General features: G+C 37.4%; 1 protein-coding gene across 2 annotated transcripts in view; it reads left to right on the forward strand.

Annotated features, from left to right (window-relative positions):
- The window catches only part of TM9SF5 (transmembrane 9 superfamily member 5), an 89,489-nt gene that overhangs the window by 61,116 nt on the left and 6,000 nt on the right, over positions 1 to 22,373 (forward strand). The window contains exons 13-16 of one of the 2 annotated variants that reach the window (XM_023634387.2): positions 7,223 to 7,382; positions 8,532 to 8,680; positions 13,162 to 13,273; positions 15,634 to 15,805. In XM_023634387.2, the coding sequence (XP_023490155.2) occupies positions 7,223 to 7,382; positions 8,532 to 8,680; positions 13,162 to 13,273; positions 15,634 to 15,805 (593 nt within the window). Of the gene's footprint in view, positions 1 to 7,222; positions 7,383 to 8,528; positions 8,681 to 13,161; positions 13,274 to 15,633; positions 15,806 to 22,373 lie in introns of both variants that reach the window. The other variant, XM_014729211.3, reaches the window with a different exon arrangement.

Raw genomic sequence — 22,373 nt, forward strand, 5'->3', positions numbered from 1 at the left:
ATCCATCTTGAGTTCATTTTTGTATATGGTGTGAAGTAGGGGTCCAACTTCATTCTTTTGTACATGGATATCCAGTTGTCCTGATGTTATTTGTTGAAAAGAATATTCTCCCCCAATTGAATTGTATTGACTCCCTTGTTGAAACTCAAATGACCATAAATCTATGATTTTATTTCTGGGCTCTCAATCCTAATCCATTAGTCTGTATGTCTGTCCTTAGGCCAGTACCCGGAGTCTTGATTACTGTAGCTTAGTATAAATTTTGAAGTTAGAAAATGTGAGACCTCTAACTTTGTTCTTTTTCAAGATTGTTTTGGTTATTCTGGAATTTTGTATTTCCTGATGAATTTTAGGAAGAGCTTTTCGATTTCTTCACAAAGCTGCCTGGGAGTTTGCTAGGGATGGCGTGGAATCCGTAGATCAGTTTGGGGAATATTGCCATTTTAACGGTGGTAAGTCTTCCAGCGCACGAGCACAGGATGTCTTTCCGTTTATTTGGTCTTCTTTAATTTCTTTCAATGACATTATACTTTGTCTTATTTCAAATCTTTCAAATTTGTTGAGACTTGCTTTATGGCCTAACATATGGTCTACCCTGGAGAATGTTCCATGTACACTTGAGGGGAATGTGTTCTGTAGATGTCTGTTAGGTCTAATATGTTTATAGTGTTGTTAACGTCTTCCGTTTCCTTGCTGATCTCCTGTTTAGTTGTTCTATCCATTATTGAAAGGGGGTATTTAAGTCTCCAACTATTAGTATTGAATTGTCTGTTTCTCCTTTTGTTCTGTCGGTTTTTGCTTCATATATTTTGGGGTTCTGCAGTTAGGTATGTATATGTTTATAATTGTTGTATATTCTTGATAGATTGACCCTCTTATCGTTATAAAATGTCCTTCTTTGCCTCTCATAATCCTTTTTGTCTTAAAGTCTATTTTGTCTGATAGAAATATAGCTACTCTAGCTCTCTTTTCATTACTGTTTGCATGATATTTATATTTATATGTAGTATAATACAATCCTTTTATTTTCAACTTATTTATTTCTCTGAATCAAAGTTATGTCTCTTGTAGACATCATATATTTGGATCTTTGTTTTTTGGTCCATTTTGTCAACCTGTGACTTTTAATTGAAATATTTCATCTATTTACATTTAATGTAATTATTGATAAGGTAGGCTTTACATCTGATATTTTGATATTTTTATTTCTATAAATCTTGTCTTTTTTTGTTCTTCTATTCCTACATTACTGTCTTCTGTTGTGTTAAATAGATATTTTCTAGTGTACCATTTTTATCCCCTTGTCACTTCTTTTACTATTTTTTGAGTTGTTTTCTTCAGGGTTACCTTATGGGTTACAATTACTGTCTCAATTTATAACAATCTAGTTCAGATTAATACTAATTTAATTTCATTATTATACAAAAACTTTGCTTCTATATAGCTCCTTTCCCTCCTCCCTCCTTTGTGCTGTTTTTGTCATATAAATTACATCTTAATACTTTGTATGCTCATCAACATGGATATATAATTATTGCATTATGCAGTTGTGTTTTAAATTAGATAGGCAAAAAAAGAGTTTCAAATAATATTTACTAATAATGGGACCTTGGGCAAGTTATTTTACCTCTCTAATATTAGATTTCTTCTTCTGCAATATGGAAATAATGGTGTTGTCTACCTCAGATAGTTGCTATGAGGATTAAATGGGATAATGTATGTAAAGCATTTGGAACAGTGCCTAGCACATAATAAGTGCTTGATAAATGGTAGCTGTGGTTATTAGATACTATTTTCTTCTATTATCATGCCTTTGCTCATGCCGTTCCATCTATTTGTAATATCTTCTTTCCAATTTTTCAGTGCCAAATTTCTATTCATTCTTTAAGTCCCAGCTCAAATGCCACCACTTCCATGTTCTGAAATTGTACAGTGTCTATTACCAATATTACACTTATCACAGTATTCCTTAGATTGCAGTTTTTAAAATGTGTTCTATCTCTCATTCTACATTCTAAAACTCATGAGAGAGTACTATGTCTTGTTCATTTCTGTATCTTTCACAGTGTGTAACCCAGTGCCTTACATGCAGTATAAGTGCCTTGTATGGAGTAAGTGCTCAATAAATATCTGCTCCATGATTGAATCATGTGAATGATTTAAAAATGTAAAACAGATTTAGTTTCCTAGTTCTGTGAGTAGAACTGAATGCAATTTTAGAGCAGTAAACGGGGGATGATATGAAGGACATATTTCCCTTGAGTCCTTTAGGGGCTCTCTTAGGTGGATGGGAGACAGAATCATAAGGCACTGGAATTCTTATGTCTTGGAATGTGCTAGGTTGAAAGAGAATTTCAGTATTTTACAGTATATAAATGGGCAATGTAAAAATGGATTTAAATTTAAATGGAGGAGCAGTTAGGCTAATGAACATATATGCTCCCTAAAAGAAATTGAAGGAGTGAAATTATTAAATGATGTACTTTTCCTTCATGTAACCCCAAAAGTGGTAGGTAGGAAAGGGAAGAGTCAGCACAGTTTGATGGGCATCTCCCCAAACTTTAAAATTAGAAGGAGAAAGTTTCAATTCCAGCACTCAGTATTAGGTAAGTGACTTTGGGCGAGTCCTGTAACCTTCCTGATTGTCCACTTCCTTGCCTTTAATGCCTGTGTCACAGAGTCGTTTATAGAAGTAAATGAACTAATGGATTGTGAAATTGTTTTGTGAGCTATAAAGCATTTTTGGTCACTCTTTTATTCTGTGTTCCTACTGCTCTGTGACCATCATCTGCTATAGCATTTCCCATGTTGTATTGTAATTTATTTGTTTATCTCTGTCCCCCGCCAGACTGAGCTTTTTCAGAGCAAAGATTTTTGTTTTATTTATCTTTGAGTGCCAGGGCCTAACACACAGATACTCAATAATTGTTTGATAAATGTGTGAATAAATGTTTCATGTAGGAGATGGACCTAGGTGACCTTTTACGTTTCCTTTTAGTTTTGCTGTTTATGATTCCATGAAAAGGTCTAGACATAATTAGAGGTCGACAAAGGAAGAAATATTTAGAATATAAAGATGTGAAATTGAAGGACAGTTACAGAATTGTTAAACACATATTAACATTCTAGCGTGTACTTTCAAAAGGGAAATTGTTGAGATGGGTTAATTAAGTTTATGTATAAGAAGGGAGGTTATGATTTGTCAAGTGAGAAGTAATTTTTCTGGCCATGGAATGATAACAGCTGAAATTAATCTCTCAAAAGCTAGAAAATTTGGCAGAGGAATATTGTGGCTAAGCAAATTCATTAGGGCAGAAAGGTATTAAAAAACATTTTAAGAAGTATGGTTAAATCATGAGAAACCAGACTCCCTTACTGAGATGCCAGAAACTGATGAGACTTAAGGTGAGGTTTTGTTGTTGTATTTGGTGTTGCTCAAGAGGACTCAAAACTACATCTCCAGCAGAAGCAAAGTACGACCCTTTAAAATGCAGAATAGATTTACCTGCTAACACAGGTTTTAGGAGACAGAAGAGATTATAAACACCAAGGGGAAAGGTGAAGTAGAAATACTAAAGTGAAAGAACAAATGATTGAAGTTGACTTAGAAAGGACCAAATCACTTGTAATGAGAGATGGGGAAGCATCCGAAACAATGATCCTTAATGAGAAATTGAGAAGAAATGGCAAATATGAAGGCAGCATTAGAATCTGAGAAGTGGATTGGACCTTGAGAGAACCTACAACTAAAGAACTAAATCAGAGATTCCTTAAACAGTAGACCTCAAAGTCTAACCTGGTGCATCAGGCAATGGCTGTTACCACATTTCTGCTCTGTGGTCGTTGACAAAATGTCTGGGGCGGAGAGGATAGATGTCATTGGTGGGGTAGGTTCTTACCATAAAGCCTTTATTATAGCATAGTGGAATGGCAAAAGCTTGCTCTTAAAAAATCAGACACACTTGAGTTAGAATCCCAGCTCTGCCTCTTATCAGCTGTCCGACCTCGAGCAAATTACTTAATATCCCTTAAAGACAATCAGAACAAACTCTATTCAGGTAACTCCTATTTTTCATATGCCTGGGTTGGTCATCTAATTTTCCTTTTTTTCCCCTGTTCTCCATTTCTTCCTTTAAAAAGCTGTTTTCTAAGACCTTTCATCAGCTTTATCTTACAACCCTTTTATTGAGGTTTTAATTTCCTTTGTCATATTTTTAATTCCAAAGAGCTCTTTTATTTTCTCAATAGTCCTTAAAATTTCCTCTTCTTTTCTCATCATTGCAATGTCTCCTCTAGTCTCGCTGAGGATGTCAATCATAGATTTTCTTTTTTAAAGTTTTCTTCTGAGCTTCAGGGATCTTCTCTAAGAGACTAGACCTCCAGTCTTCTGCTGGGGTCGAGAAGGGAAGTTATTTGGCTCTGCAGACTGAGGGAAGGAATCTGTAGGTCTGTCAGTGTCTTAGGCTGACTTTCAACCAGTCCTCCTGGTTTTTCTAACTCAGTTACTATTTGTCTGCTATCTGGTTTCCAAAGTTCGTTGCTAATGTCTTCTTTGCTGTATCCCCCATCCTTGTGTATTTATGCCCTTTTAAAATTCCTTTGCTATAATTTTATTGGAGTTTTAAGGAGGGAGCAGAGCTGAATGTTCAATCTGCCATCTTTAACCAAAGTCTCTTAATTCTTCATGTCTTTTGTATCCATCCTTTGCATTTTAACCATCACCAGATTATACAGATCCTTACCACTTTCTACCTAGTCCCCTTGTCTGTAGCGTCTCCTCCCTTAGGTCTGTCCTCCACAGTGCTGTGGATTCATCTTCCTGAAAAACTGCACTGTGTACCTCACAGCTTTGAGTGTAAAAAGCCTTTCGTTGCTTCCTGATGCTGATGGGATAAAGTCTACGTTCCTTAAGCTGACATTCAAAGCCCCTCACAATCTAGCCTCTGCCCATCTTTCAACCTCATCTTCTTGGCTTTCAGAGACACTCACATCCATACTCATACCCATATTCACCTGTAGCTTTGATCAAACTTGTGTGGGATAAATAGGGGCACGATAGCTGGGCTTGCCTGGTGATTTATCCAGTAGATTTAGCAGTTGATCTGTTGATTTTGAGTGACTAATATAAAACTCTTTGTTTTTATAATTTATTTTTTAATTGAGGTTATGATAGTTTACAACCTTGTAAAATTTCAGTTTTACATTATTATTTGTCAGTCATATTGTAGGTGCACCACTTCACCCTTTGTGCCTACCCCCTACCTCTGTTTCCTTTGGTAACCCCTAATCTGTTCTCTTTGTCTATGTGTTTGTTTATCTTCTACATATGAGTGCAATCATACAGAGTTTATCTTTCTCTATCTGGCTTATTTCTGGCTTAACATAATACTCTCAAGGTACATCCATATTGTTGGGAATGAGACAATTTTATCCTTTTTTATGGCTCAGTAGTATTCCATTGTATATATGTACCACATCTTCTTTATCCAGTCATCAGTTGATGGGCTCTTAGGTTGCTTCCGTGACTTGGCTATTGTGAATAATGCTGCAATGAACATAGGGGTGCATGAGTCTCTTTTTTTTACTTTTTATTTAAAAAAATTTTTTTAATTGCAGTGCCATTGGATTATAACATTATATAGCTTTCAGATGTACATCATAATATGTTTCAAATTCTGTATAGATTACATCATGTTCACCACCCAAAAACTAATTATAGTCCATCCCCTAACGTTTGAGCCTAATCACACTTTTTTTTAATTAATATTATGATAGATTACAACCTTGTGAGATTTCAGTTGTACATTATTGTTAGTCATGTTGTGGGTACACCTCTTCCCCCTTTGTGCCCTCCCCCCACCCCCCCTTTTCCCTGGTAACCACCGATCAGATCTCCTTGTCAATATATTAACTTCCACCTATGAGTGGAGTCATATAGAGTTCGTCTTTCTCTGACTGGCTTATTTCGCTTAACATAATACCCTTGAGGTCCACCCATGTTGCTGCGAATGGGCCAATTTTGTCTTTTTTATGGCTGAGTAGTATTCCATTGTGTATATATACCATATCTTCTTTATCCAATCATCAGTTTCTGGACATGTAGGTTGGTTCCACGTCTTGGCTATTGTAAATAATGCTGCGATGAACATAGGGGTGCAAGGGACTCTTGGGATTTCTGATTTTAGGTTCTTAGGATAGATACCCAGTAATGGGATGGCTGGGTCATAGGGTATTTCTATTTTTAACTTTTTGAGAAATCTCCATACCGTTTTTCATAGTGGCTGTACCAGTTTGCATTCCCACCAACAGTGTATGAGGGTTCCTTTTTCTCCACAACCTCTCCAACATTTGTCGCTCTTGGTTTTGGATGTTTTTGCTAATCTAACGGGTGTAAGGTGATATCTTAGTGTAGTTTTGATTTGCATTTCCCTGATGCCTAATCACACTTTTTGTCCTCCCCTCCCTTCCCCTGTCATAACCACCAATCCAATCTCCATTACTATGTGTTTGTTTGTTGTTGTTTTTATCTTCTACTTATGAGTGAGATCATACAGTATTTGACTCTCTCTCTGACTAATTTCACTCTGCATAATACCCTCAAGGACCATCCATATTGTCTCAAATGGCTGGATTTCATCATTTTTTATGGCTGAGTAGTACTCCATTGTGTATATATACCACATCTTGCATGAGTCTCTTTTAATTGCTGATTTCAGGTTCTTTGGATAGATACCCAGTAGTGGGATGGCTGGGTCATATGGTAGTTCTATTTTTAACTTTTTGAGAAATCTCCATACTAATCTTTGTTTTAAGTGAATACTTGTCTGACTTGAGGCTTCTTATAGCCCATTTCAGTCTAGAATTCTAAAAATGATTTTAAATATATACATTTTGTTAATTGTGTTCACTATATTGCATATTGAGTTTTTCCATGATATATTACTCCACACCTTATTTATTTTCTGCTGGATTCTGGAGGTGCAAAGATGAGTAGGATGTGGAAATTATATCCTGTAATAAACTGCTATCTTGTTATATGGTATTGGGTTTAAGCCCCAGCTCAATGACTGGGTTTATACAGGGTGATTTAATATTCTTCTAGGGTTTAACCTTGTAATTTGTTATATCCTTTTCATCAAAAGAATGTTCTGACATTCACATCAAGTATGTTTATAACATTTTCCTGAAAGCCTATTCTTTTCTAATGGCATTTTCCCCCTAGTATCGTTGTCATTGACCTCTTCACGATGAATATAATTCTTTGGGTGGAAGGATCATCGGCCGCCATCTCATTTGGTACTCTGATAAGTATCCTTGCAGTGTGGTTTGGAATTTCAGTACCACTAACATTTTTTGGTGCATACTTCGGAAGCAAGAAAAAGGTAAACTTTTAAAATACTGCTTTTGACCGTTGAGTGATGTCTGAAATAATACCTCAATGTGTATATACTATACGTGGAATGCAAAATGTACCACTGGAGAAAACTACAGAGAAAAATCATTTTGGAATAAAATATTAAAAAAAATTTTTAATGAAAGTAACACTTTAAATGATATTATTTAATGTATTTCCCACTTTTTATGTTGTTTATATTTCTCTCTATTGCTGATGGACAAAACTAAAGGGACATATTGTAGGAAGGTTAACTTTAACAAAGTCAGAAAAGTAATAGGATTATACAGTGGGGGAAGAAAGCCAAGATATAGTCCAAGAAATGGGGCTGTTCAGTTTACAGATTTGAAATTAGCCCATTCCATGTATAAGGAAGAGGAGCAGGATACCAAAAAGACTAAATGCGACCACCTTGCAGAAGTATTGTTTAAACATAGCGTGAGTTTGCAGGGAGAAATTAGACAAGGCAAAACAGGAGGTGGAGTTCCAGAGAGAGCAGAAAACAGAAAAATCTATGTAAACTACTGACAAATTTTAAGAGAGAAATTCTTAGATAAATTCTAAGAGAACTTTTTGACATCATATATTATTTCATATTGGAATAGTTACCAGTAAATCTTGTCCAATCTCGCCCTTGAAATTTATGAGGAAGGATAAACATCCTTATTGTCTCGCTGTGCACTGTCTAGTATGGTGGCCACTGGCCTCCTGTGGCTTTTGAGTGCTTGAAATGTGGCTAGTTCGAATTGAGATTTGTTGTAAGTGTAAAATATACACTGGATTTCAAACAATCAGAACAACAAAACTGAAAAGAATATGAACTATCTGATTAATACCTTTTATATTGATCACATTTAAATGATAATATTTGGGTATGTTAGATCAAATAAAATATATTAATAAATTAATTTCACCTCTTTCTCTTCTTTAAATGCAGCTTCTAAAATATGTAAAACTGCCTCTGTGGCTTGCGTTCTATTGCTAGTGCACAGCATGGGTCCAGCCTCTGCCCACATGACTGCTCTGGGAAATGTTGCTTGTCCTGTTCAGATTCAAGACTCTGTATTGTGATTATATCTGTATCCATTTACTTACATATCATGTCATTCTGATTTTCACTTGGTTTATTTTCAAGCAGTTTGGGAGTCCAGTTCACATAAACCAGATACCCCGTCACGTTCCACTACAGACTTTCTCTACCAAAGCACTTTTTGGCATCATACTCGGTGGCATTTTACCTTTTGGCTGTATTTTTATTCAACTCTTTTTCATTCTAAACAGTATTTGGTGAGTATTGTATCTTCATAATCTCAAAAATCTTAATTGTTAATAAATTAATTTGCCTATATTTCAAGGAAGTTAAATTCTGTTATGGTAAAACTTCATTTGACCCTGCTTTGTCCAGGAAATAGCTATCTGACCCAGGGGTAATTTGCTGGGGGAACTAAGACTTAATTCACTATTATTTATTTATTGATTTATTTATTTATTTTTTGCTGAGGAAGATTTGCCCTGAGCTAACATCTATTGCCAATCTTCCTCTTTTATTACTTGAGGAAGATTGTCCCGAGCTAACATCTGTGCCAGTCTTCCTCTATTTTGTATGTGGGTTGCCGCCGCAGCATGGCTTGATGAGTTGTGTAGGTCCGTGCCCAGTATCCAAACCTGCGAACCCGGGCTGCTGAAGTGGAACATGCTGGACTTAACCACTATGCCATGGGGCTGGCCCCAATTCACAAAATTTTAAAGCCTCTTTTTGATGGAAATTTCTATACAAGTTTCCTTTTTTAAAATTAATAACCACTTTTTAAGCCTTTCCAGCTGACTCAGCAAAGTTGCTCTCAAATTTTATTTCTCTGAGCCCTTGCAGGGTTGGGGGTGGGAGTGTCCCTTGGAGGGAGATGCCTAAAGATGGCAAGGGGCAGCTCTGATTTGTATCTGTTTTCCATATTGGCCTTCCATGCAAGATTTCAGTTAGAGTTCTTCTGCTAAAAATAAGTGGAAGACCACTGACTTTGGGTCTTCTTCTATATTGAGCTGTAAGTAATAGTTTTCTGTCGTCCTGTCAACTGTTAAGTTCTGGTGTCAGACTGCCAGCTCCTTGTAGCTTTCCTCTTTTTATTTGCTGCTTTTAATCTGTTGTGGTTTAAGAATTCTAATAACCAAGGTAGTTAGAAATGCATGTAAAGTAAGAACCAGTGCTCTCTGATTAAAGTGCAACAGCTTTAGTGCCCTAGCTTTCTGACAGCTATTTCATTTGCTCCGCATCCCTTTCTTCTTACTTCTTGATTTTTGATTGCATTCTGGTTTCAGGAGCTGACCAAGCGTGCTGTTACTGTGGAGGGATTTTTGGAGATGGGGCAAAGTCATCATAAAATAAAATGCAAAAGCCAACTATGTGTGTTTATAACAACTTTTGTCCCAAAGGAATCTTTCAGACAAAACTTTTAAGTCTTCAGAAGTTAGGCTTAATGATCTTATAAATTGCTCACTTTTCATTTTTTTAGTTTATTTTTTAATTTAATTTTTATTGAGTTAATGATAGGTTACAATCTTGTGAAATTTCAGTTGTACATTATTGTTTGTTAGTTGTGTTGTAAGTGCACCCTTTCACCCTTTGTACCCACCCCCCAGCCCACCTTTCCCCCAGTAGCCACTAATCTGTTCTCTTTGTCTGCATTTTTAAATTCCTCATATGAGTGGAGTCATACAGAGATTGTCCTTCTCTGTCTGGCTTATTTCACTTAACATAATTCCCTCAAGGTCCATCCATGTTGTTGCAAATGGGACGATTTTGTTCTTCTTTATGGCTAAGTAGTATTCCGTTGTATATATGTACCACGTCTTCTTTATCCATTCATCGGTTGATGGACACTTAGGTTGCTTCCATGTCTTGGCTATTGTAAATAATGCTGCAATGAACATTGGGGTGCATGGGACTTTTGGAATTGCTGACTTCAAGCTCTTTGGATAGATACCCAATAGTGGAATAGCTGGATCGTATGGTAGTTCTATGTTTAATTTTTTGAGGAATCCCCATACTGTTTTCTGTAGTGTCTGCACCAGTTTGCATTCCCACCAGCAGCGTATGAGGGTTCCTTTTTCTCCACAACCTTTCCAGCGTTCGTTACTATTTGTTTTAGTTATTTTTGTCATTTAATGGGTATAAGGTGATATCTTAGTGTAGTTTTGATTTGCATTTCCCTGATGATCAGCAATGATGAGCATCTTTTCATGTGCCTATTGGCCATCTGTATATCTTCTTTGGAGAAATGTTTGTTCATGTCTCCTGCCCATTTTTTGATCAGGTTGTTTGATTTTTTGTTGTTGAGTTGTGTGAGTTCTTTATATATTATGGAGATTAAGTCTTTGTCAGATATATGACTTGCGAATATTTTTTCCCAGTTAGTGGGTTGTTTTTTTGTTTCAATCCTGTTTTCCTTTGCCTTGAAGAAGCTCTTTAGTCTGATGAAGTCCCATTTGTTTATTCTTTCTATTGTTTCCCTTGTCTGAGAAGACATGGTGTCTGAAAAGATCCTTTTAATACTGATGTCAAAGAGTGTACTGCCTACATTTTCTTCCAGAAGCCTTATGGTTTCAGGTCTCACCTTTAGGTCTTTGATCCATTTTGAGTTTATTTTGGTGAATGGTGAAAAAGAATGGTCAATTTTCATTCTTTTACATGTGGCTTTCCAGTTTTCCCAGCAGCATTTGTTGAAAAGACTGACTTTTCTCCATTGTAGGCCCTCAGCTCCTTTGTCAAAGATGAGCTGTCCATAGATGTGTGGTTTTATTTCTGGGCTTTCAATTCTGTTCCATTGATCTGTGCACCTGTTTTTGTACCAGTACCATGCTGTTTTGATTACTGTAGCTTTGTAGTATGTTTTGAAGTCAGGGATTGTGATGCCTCTCGTTTTGTTCTTTTTTCTCAGGATTGCTTTAGCAATTCGGGGTCTTTTGTTGCCCCATATGAATTTTAGGATTCTTTGTTCTATATCTGTCAAGAATGTCATTGGGATTCTGATTGGGGTGGTGTTGAATCTGTAGATTGCTTTAGGTAGAATGGACATTTTAACTATGTTTATTCTTCCAATCCATGTGCATGGAATGTCTTTCCATCTCTTTATGTCGTCATCCATTTCTTTCAGAAAAGCATTGTAATTTTCATTGTATAGGTCTTTCACTTCCTTAGTTAAATGTACCCCAAGGTATTTTATTCTTTTTGTTGCGATTGTGAATGGTATTGTGTTCTTGAGTTCTTTTTCTGTTAGTTCATTATTAGAGTATAGAAATGCTACTGATTTATGTAAATTGATTTTATACCCTGTAACTTTGCTGTAGTTGTTGATTACTTCTAAAAGTTTTCCAATGGATTCTTTGGGGTTTTCTATATATAAGATAATGTTGTCTACAAACAGCGAGAGTTTCACTTCTTCCCTCCCTATTTGGATTCCTTTTATTCCTTTTTCTTGCCTGACTGCTCTGGCCAGGACCTCGAGTACTATGTTAAATAAGAGTGGTGATAGAGGGCATCCTTGTCTCGTTCCTGTCTTCAGGGGGATGGCACTCAGTTTTTGCCCATTGGGTATGGTGTTGGCTGTGGGTTTGTCATATATGGCCTTTATTATGTTGAGGTAGTTTCTTTCTATGCCCATTTTGTTCAGAGTTTTTATCATAAATGGCTGTTGGATCTTGTCAAATGCCTTCTCTGTATCTATTGAGATGATCATGTGGTTTTTATTCCTCAGTTTGTTGATGTGGTGGATCATGTTGATTGATTTGCGGATGTTGAACGATTGCTCACTTTTTAAATAGCATTGTGCCAAATTTGTTTGAAAGATAAGCAGTAAAATGTGTTACCTTGTCAGCAACTAAATATTTAACATGCTGCAAAATAGATTATAGTAACCATACTTTCCAGATGTTTTTGGTGGAAAAGTAATTTTAAACTGAAAACTAAAAGATTCTTTAGATGAATTAATTTTTGTTTCAATGAGAAACAGTGTATTTGTTGTGTACAACTTTTTATATATTATCTATAAAGGGGACTCTCTCCAACCTCCATCCTTCATCCTCACACCCAGGTATATATTTTACATGAGATTTTAAAGTGGGGTATTGATCAGTTCATCAGTTTCTTCTTATTTTCAGAAGGCGTTTAAAAATGTATATTGCTCATTCCACTTTGGTCACCTCAGCTCTGTAATAATGAAAGAAGTTACTTCATTCCTGAAGTTTGACCTAAATGTAATCTATACGGATTTTTTTAAAAAAATGCATGTTTGAAAGTATACTTGATAGAATTATGTGTACTGTGCTGTAAAGACCTATTTGGGGAGGCTGCATGTCCATAGACCTTCAAAGCAAAGTGGTGTCTGACTCTGTGGTTTTCTGTTGTATAATATAGTCGCTGGTATTTATGGCATTTACAATCTTCCATTTCTAAAGAGAAAGCATGTTTTTAAATATGTATAGAGAAAATTATAGAGATATTGATGGGTCTCAAGTGAAAACTAAATTATACGAGCAGAGAAACATAGGTAAGTAGCAACACTGATTCTGCCTGAAGAAGATGTGGCCAAACTCTGAAGCTGCATAGGGAAGGGAAGTTGTTTTTTTTTCCGATACTAGATGGATAGGGGAAGGTTTGGAATGAAGAATTAAAGGTTAGAGAAGTGTGTGACAGCCTTTTGTATAGATTTGGACTGATCTTTCTGTGTGTGTTGTTAAGTTAAAGCTTATGTTAAAGCTGTCATTTTTATTTTCAGGTCTCATCAGATATACTTCATGTTTGGCTTCCTTTTCTTAGTCTTTATAATTCTCCTGATTACCTGTTCAGAAGCTACGGTTTTGCTGTGTTATTTTCATTTATGTGCTGAGGTAATGACATAAGAGATTAATGCTCCTTAAGCTTTCTCCACTTGCATTGCTGGAATTAGAAGTCTTTGTTGAGAAAGGAATTAAGATAAATGTTAGTGGCATGTTTTCTACAACTTGGGATCAGTTTTATATTGTCTTTTCCTAATGACGTTTTTTTTCCCGAGGAAGATTACCCCTGAGCTAACATCTGCCAATCCTCCTCTTTTTTCTGAGGAAGACTGGCCCTGAGCTAACATCCGTACCCATCTTCCTCTACTTTATACGTGGGATGCCTACCACAGCATGGCGTACCAAGCGGTGCCATGTCCGCACCCGGGATCCGAACTGATGAACCCCGGCCGCTGAAGCGGAACGTGCGCACTTAACCACTGAGCCACCAGGCTGGCCCCCATAATGACATTTTTTGATTTTGATGCAGCCATCATGTTAATACTACTTTGATGGAAAACTTAAACAGAAAGCAATTTGTCTCTGGCTAGTTACTATAGTTGCTGCATAATATTCAGCTAACATAGAAAAATATAGGGAACTGATTTGATATTTAGACATATAAAAGGTCTGGCTCAATGGTGTTTTCTTTTTAACAATTAAAGTTTTCTTGCAGCTTAGGTCAGGATTGTATGTTATGGGTTTGAGATTGTTGCTAAAGGCCCTTTTTCTTACTTTCATTTCATTGCCTTTTGATTACCATGGACATAAATGGTTCCTTTATCCCACTCCACCCCCATTTTTTTCCTGACATCATTCTGGGAAACTAAGGCTGTAATGAACATTGTTTTCTTAAATTCCCTAAATCCCTCTTATTTTGGTAGTTAAATGTCACTCTAAAGGTGACAATAGGGAGTTTAGGGAATGACTATTATATACATGATGTCTTAGAGCATTTTCTTCTTGAGCTATAGGTATAAAGGTAAAAACAATTATGTATACAGTCACGCCTCGCTTAACAACGGGGATATGTTCTAAGAAATGTGATGGTAGGTGATTTTGTCACTGTGTGAACATCGTTGAATGTACTTACACACACCTAGGTAGTATAGCCTACTACACACCTAGGCTATATGGTACTCATCTTGTGGGATTACCATCCTACATGCAGTCCATTGTTGACCAAAATGTCATTATGTGGTAGGTGACTGTATATTTTACTTATCTACTCAATAATTCTAAGGTACATTTTGTCATAGAAAATCTGCAACAATCGTTAGTGAAATATAGGGTAATAGGCATATAATGTGTATATTTTTATTTCTTAGAAAATGTTTTGGGGCTCTCCAAGACCACTCACATTTTGGGTGATTCACTGGAAGGACTTATGGGACTCAGCATATAGATGTATTTATGGCTAGGGTTTATTACAGCAAAAGCATGCACAACAGGATCAGCAAGCAAAAAAGACACAGGTGGAGACTGGAGAAATCCATACAGTCCTCCTATGCTTTCTCTCTCCCATGAGGGGGTACACTGAGTGTGCTCCTTTCCCCAGCAGTAAAAAATGCAGTAATATATGTGCAATGTTTTTGCCCAGGGAAGCCCTTTAGAAACTCAGCATCCAAAGTTTTTATTGGGAGCTAGTCACATAAGTACCCTCTGCCTAGCAACTACAAAAATTCCAGACTTCCAAAAGGTAAGCAAGTGTTCACCATAAATCACATTGTTTGTGCAGTCTAGGTATAGCAAACCAGTTTGATCAGTCAGCGAATGATTACATGCCAGATTCCCAGATGTAAGTCAAGGGCCAACCTTGCAAGCAGGCCTTTCTAAAGATAGCAACCTCAGGCCTGCTTATGGTAACTGTTTTCTGCACTATCTCCTTGGCCCTTGACACAGTGCCTTTACAGTAAAATTATTATCAATAGGAGCTCATGGGGCAGGGTGAGACTAACCTGATTATTGATCTCGTCATGCCTCCATGGGTCCTGAATTTAGCCGGTTAAAACAAATCCCATTAACCATAAAGGTCTAGCTCAAGTTTCTATACTAACCTTTTTTACCTGGCCTGGGACATCAATTCAGGCCCAGCACAACTCCAGCCAGTAGACTGAAGCTGACCAGAAAACCTTCCAGAGCTGAGGCAGTGTCATGATAGAAAGGATGCACACATTAGAAGTACAATCCTCAAGGGCACTGTGGTCCCCCTGGAAACCAAGAGTTTATAAGGGTTAGGGTACCCCAAGCAGAACATGCATTAGTCAGACAGTATATATTATATTAAATTTCTTATAGAATTTCCCCTTTTGTTTCTTTTAATCCATAATCTTAGAGAGCCTATTTTATGTTGTTTGTAATTACAATAATTGCTAACCTATTTATAATTAAAATTTCATCTAAAATGTTGTTTTGTCTATTTCTTTTTGCAGGATTATCATTGGTGGTGGAGAGCCTTTTTTACAAGCAGTTTTACAGCTGTCTATTTTTTTATGTATGCCATTTATTACTTCTTTACCAAACTTCAAATCACGGGCATGGCAAGCACCGTTTTGTACTTTGGGTACACGATGATCATGGTGTTGATTTTCTTTCTCTTCACAGGTAACCACAGAATTATTTCGTGTATTTCAGACTCTCTAAGGAGATTAGGAGATAGGCAGAATGTAATAAGTATCAATTAACAATTAATGGGAGGGATAGGGAACAAAGTCATCGTGTTCATTTTTCTCCTTTGGGGATAGAAGATTGCAAAGCCTGGGGAGCTGGAGGGACCTTGTGTACTTTGCTCCAAGAGTGTCGCTTGTGAATGTTTTTCAACAGTAGGGATATGTTCCAAAGCACAGAAAGGGTTATGTGTAATCACCTTTGAATAGTCCCCAAGCATAGAAATTAACTGACTTGAATAACTTTGAAATTAGTCAAATTAGATTAAGTAAATGTGTGGTCATATAAGCAATTAGATGTGAGGGACAAGATGTGTACTTCTCAAGATGATTCATTTAGGGTTGCTAAATGAGTTTGGATGTGATGGAAACTTTATTTAGATTAATGCTTGAAGCGGGTTGAAAAAGTGGAGAGGTTTCTAAAATGATCCAATTGCAGAAATAATGAATTTGGAGAGCTTTTCAACACAAATGAGGCAGCATTCCATCTCTACCTGCCTCATTTTAAGTTCTGGTTTTAGCTCAAGTCGTAGCACTTATGTAGGTCAATCTGGAAAATTTCTAGTGTTTTCTCTCTTTTTAACTCTCGGGTTCAACAAATATGTAAAAATGAACAATGGAAATTTGTCACAAATCAAAGCCTTAAAACAAATGTAAACAGCTCAGAACCCGGGCATCTTGGTGGTGGCTCCTTTCTGATAGAGTATTGCCTGTGTACTGCTGGTCTCAACTCCTCAGTAAAGAGAAGACCATGCAGGCCTGCTCTTACCACTCAGCCACCGGAAGTTCTGTTTAAAACTGAAGACCCGAGAACATCTCATCATTCTAGTCTAAACAGGCTCCTCATATTTGTTTTTTAGATTTTTTAACTTTTTATTAAAATATGCATACAGAAAAGTACACACATCATAAGTGTACAGCTCGATGAGTTGTCACAAGGTGAACACACTTTTGTAACTAGCACCCATGTCAATAAACAGTACATGATCAACACCCCTGAAGCCACAGTTCGGCCTCTCTCCACTCACCCTCCCCAAAGGCAACTGCTATCCTGACTTTTCACAGCATAGATTAATTTGGCCTGTTTTTCAATTGTATGTAAATGGAATCATCCAGAATGTACTCTTTCATGTCTGGTTTCTTTTGTGGCTGGTTTCCTTCCTTCGATATTGTTTGTAAGATTTATCCCTGTTACTATGTGTCGATGTGGTCTGTGCCCCTCATCTCTTTTGTTTTGGATTTCTCCCTCAGTGAGGCATTTATATTTGTGTAATGTGCAGTTGGATGTACTGAGCACAGTGATTTCAGGCTTATGTTTTTCTTCATTATGTAACACTTTGACTCAGGTTGCCTTTGTCTGGGAGTCTTATATTACGACAGCTTCTTTCAAAGGTTAAATGTAATCTTGAATGGTCACGTTGCTGACAAAAATCTTTCCCCCTTGGTTGGCTCCACCACTTGCATTCTAGTTTCTGTCACTACACTCTACTGAATGCTGACTCTCAGAGGTTGACAGTGATCTCTTGCTAAATCTAATGGCCTTTCCCAAGTCTTCACCCTTCTTGGTTTCTTTACTTAATACTACTCAATACCTATTCTGTGAAATTCTCTCAACATGATTTGCGTTACCCTCCTGTGCCACTCTGTGCCTGCTTTTGTGTTCCTTCTTCCTGTCACCCAACTTTAGCCTTTATCCAAGCTTCAGTCTTCAGCATTTCAGTCCTCATTTCTGTACTCTCCCTTTTAGAGCTCCTTTAGTCCCATGGCTTCACTTAGCTCCTCAATTCTGACAGCTCCCAAATGTGTATCTCTAGCCGTAACCTCTACCCAGTTACATTCTCAACATTTGCATCTCCTATTGGTACTGCCAACTCAACATGCATCAAACAGCAAATTTAGCACTTCCTTTCCCCTAAACTGACTTACCTTAATTTCTTTCTTTCTTTGACCATCATCTCTAATCTCTAATCTTCTTGCCTTATTTTGCAGGAATTCTTAATATAGCCTTTCCGTGCTTTATAGCTAGTTAATTATAACTTCCCAATTGGTCTTTCTTTGGAAGCTTCTTATTTCTGTCCATATCTTTCTTTCAATCTTAGCGAAAGCCTTTATTCTCTAATGCCTGGATTTCACCAACTGCCTCCTATTCGGTTTGCTGAACTCTAGTCTCTCCTTTTCTAACCTACTCTGTACACTATCTGCTGCCAGGAGAACTTCTTTCATTTTTCTTCCATTATAATAATGCATTTCAGTCCAAGATTAATTTTAATACATCAGCACATTTTTATAGAATGCTTGCACTGGGCCAGACACTATACTAGGTTCTTGGGACACAGTGGTGAAGAAGACAGATAAGATCCTCTGTTTTGGGGGACCTTCTATTCTAATGGAAGGGAGACAAAGAAGACATTATGGGTTTGATGAGCTTTGCAAAAGAAATGATATTGAAGAAGAGGTGGGTGGTTGAGTGTTCCAAGCAGAGGTGACAGTGTGTTCAGAAGCCCTGAAGGGGGAAAGAGTGTGACATTTTCCAAAAAGACAGAGAAATCCAGAATGGCAAGAGAGGGAGGGTGGCACTAGGTGGCAATGATATTAGAGAGGTAAGGAACGGTCAGATCTTACAAGGGTCTAATAAACTATATTAAAGAATTTAGATTTTATTGTAGGAGTGATGGGAAGTTGAGAGAGTTTAAACAGGGGACTAATGTGATAATACTATTCTTCTTATTAGAAAACTTTAATAGTGTCATGCTTCCTTCTCTGTCAAGGTCTAAACTTAACGTGGTGTTTAGGCTCCTGTCCTCCCTACTCAATGTATTTTCTAAGCCTCTCAAAGCTGAACCACTCACTAAGTCCAGGTGTGTCTCCTTCTGACTTTTTGAGCATGTTTCCCCAACTAGATTGGAGTCTCCTTGACAACAGGGGCTCTATCTTATGCCTATTTTGTATCCTTCGTGGTGCTAAGCACATGGTTCTTCCTTAATTGCACAGAGTATGAAAGAGAGGACATCCCATTATGGCATAATGATTCCATATCTATTTTAAAATTAAATCATGGGTATGAGAAACCTCCAAAGTAAATTCTGGTTATCATTCATACCAGGAAAAAAATTAGTAAAATCATGAAGTGTGTTTTTTTGGGGGGGGGGAAGATTAGCCCTGAGCTAACTACTGCCAGTCCTCCTCTTTTTGCTGAGGAAGCCTGGCCCTGAGCTAACATCGTGCCCATCTTCCTCTACTTTATATGTGGGACGCCTACCACAGCATGGCGTGCCAAGCGGTGCCATGTCCACACCTGGGATCCGAACCAGCGAACCCCGGGCCGCCGAGAAGTGGAACGTGCAAACTTAACCGCTGCGCCACCGGGCCAGCCCCATGAAGTGTGTTTTTGACATCTATTTTCCAAAACTGTTCTTTAAGAACCCTGTCTGCTTATAGACTCTTAAATGGCACCTCTTTACATTTCATTATTATATCTTGAGGTTCACAGCAGGAAGCAAGGCTTATTGCTTGTGTGCATGTTGTTTTGCTTCTGAGGAAGACATCCTTAATTAATTAGTCTTGAGAATATAGATGTACACAAAAGTATAGTTATTAATTGCTGATTACTCTTTTTTGCTGTAGACAAATGTTTCTGAGTAATTTTTAAAAAATGACAACTTTAAAATTAGCAGCATCCACTCGTGTAAAAAAGGCTAAGGAGTTTCACGCTTATTTAGAATAATTGTGCATTCATCTGAAGCTCTTCCTTCATTCCTCATCCCTCTTTGGAACTTGAATTCATCCATGGCAGGACAACGGAAATAGAGGACTTTACAGCTGTCACCTTTCAATATTGAGTGTTATGACTGTAGGAAGACACTTTATTTATATACTGTGTATATTTCCATGTTGCTACATATCCTTCATATTTATCATTTTTATGACTGCTTAATCCATTGAGCAGATTACTTAACTGTTTCTTCACTATTGAACTTTTTTCCCTATTTTAGATTATTTCCTTAAGAAGTCTGTAAAATGGGATGACAGCATTAAAAAGCATGAATATTCTTGTGGCTCTTTCTGCTTTTCTGCCATCAGCAGAGTGTACCAGTTTCCCTACAGCCTGGCTGGCATAGAGTATGTTTTTTTTTTAAAAAAAAACAATCACCCCCCCAAAAAAGTGGTTTTCTTTTTTGTTAACACAGTCTGTCTAAAATGACACCCCAATGTTTTCTTCCTCTCATTTTTTGAGTCAAAGGAAGTGATGTGCATTGTGGCTGGTGTTCCTCTACCCAATTTTCAGTTGAGAACACATTTGCAGATGTATAAACGACATGTCAAAATAGGACTCAAGGGACGGAGAGAGGGAGGATAAGCCACAATATAGCAATAGTGTCATCAGAAAACCTTGCGTTATATACACAAAGACAAAGAAATTTCAGTTAAGATTGAGTGGCTTGCCCAAAATCCTAACTAGTTTTTTTTTTAAAAGATTTTATTTTTTCCTTTTTCTCCCCAAAGCCCCCCAGTACATAGTTGTATATTCTTCGTTGTGGGTCCTTCTAGTTGTGGCATGTGGGACGCCGCCCCAGCGTGGTCTGACAAGCAGTGCCATGTCCGCGCCCAGGATTCGAACCAACGAAACGCTGGGCCGCCTGCAGCAGAGCGTGCGAACTTAGCCACTGGGCCATGGGGCCAGCCCTCTAACTAGTTTTAATATAACTAGTTTAACAGCTGGTTAAACCAGCTAAAAAAGAAACTAAGTCTGCACCTGACCAAGTAGGCTATGATCTCTCCTAATCTGATTGCTTTACTCAGGTATCTAATGGAAGCTCGTGGATGGCACACTTATGGATACTTGATCTTGATTGGAGGATAGTTAGTGATTTTCTATTTGCATCAAATTTTGTTTTATATATCGACAAATGAATTAAAGTCTTTGTTTTTTGTGTGTGTGTGAGGAAGATTGGCCCAGAGCTAAGGTCTTTGCCAATCTTCCTCTATTTTATGTGGGATGCCACCCAGCGTGGCTTGACAAGCAGTGCTAGGTCCTTGCCTGGGATCTGAACCTGTGAACCCTGGGCTGCCAAAGTGGAGTGTGAGAACTTAACTAATATGCCACTGGGTCCGCCCCTGAGTTAAAGTCTTAAGAAAATTAATTGAAGTAATGTATTTCTATTTTGATATAATGGACATATAATCAAAATAACCGATTAAGATAACAGTTAGGATTCCTTCTCTTAAAGTCTAAAATGCTGTGTTGCATTGTAATAATGGAGTTTACAGCCTAATATAAACCTTGGCTGGCATTGCCATTGGGTAGAAAATTAAATATTTTATATGATGATATATATTTTAGGCAAGCAATGAAAGATGTTTGCATTTAGCCACAGTTTATCATTCTAGGGCAGCGGTTCTCAACAAGAAGCGAATTTGCCCCTTAGGGAACATTTAGCAATATCTGGAGACATTTTTGTTTGTTACAACTGGGAGGATGCTAATGACATCCAGTGGGTTGAGGCCAGGGACGCTGCTAAACGTCCTACAATGTACAGAACAGCCCTCCAAATAAAGAATTCTCTGGCTCAAGATGTCAGGAGGGCTGCTAAGAAACCCTGGTCTACAGTCAGTTATTTTTGAACCTCACTTTTTACTTGGAACTTAATGCTATTTTCAAAATACAGTTTTGATGATCTCAAGAGATCACGTTTAGAATCTGAGACTCTGAACCACCAATAACTGCAGTGATTGAAACCAGTGTGATACAAAGGGCTTTTAAGACCTAGAAGAAGTATCAGCCAAGTGCAGAGTGCTTTGCTGTGGCCGTTCTCCCTAAGTGTCGTGCTTTGAATATATTTTTATTCATTAAAAGAAGCTAATGAAGTTCAATATATTTTAGAGTGTCTGCTATGTAATATTTCCTCACTAAATTAAAGTGAAGAATCCATGTTCTCACACAATGCAAGACGAAATACAGTATACGGAAGGAAAAGTCCAATGGTCTTAACACGCAAATGTTAGCTATAGTGGACTTTTTGTGTTTTAGTATACCAAGTTGTCTCTGCCTTATTAAAAGTTTCAATCCCAGGGGCTGGGCCTGTGGCTGAGTGGTTAAGTTCGCACGTGCTGCTTCGGTGGCCCAGGGTTTCGCCAGTTCAAATACTGGGCACGGACATGGCACTGCTCATCAAGCCATGCTGAGGACCCACAACTGAATACACAACTCTGTACTGAGGGCTTTGGGAGAAAAAGGAAAAATAAAATCTTAAAAAAAATTCAATTCCAAATGCCAATAGATCAAAAAGGGATAAAGATGTTTTAATGTTAATTGTTAACCAACCAAATAAATATTTATTAAGCTTCTTCTATGGGCTTGGCAATGTGCTAATAGGGAATATGGAAACATAAGATATAATAGCATTTGTTTTTTATTGAGTTGACTGTGTGCCAACTATTTGCATACCTTTATTTCACTTATTTTTCACCTAATTGTCTAATTATCATGAGGTGTAGGTCATATTACT

Source organism: Equus caballus, chromosome X (genome assembly GCF_041296265.1).
Source record: "Equus caballus isolate H_3958 breed thoroughbred chromosome X, TB-T2T, whole genome shotgun sequence".
Classification (NCBI taxonomy): Eukaryota; Metazoa; Chordata; class Mammalia; order Perissodactyla; family Equidae; genus Equus; species Equus caballus.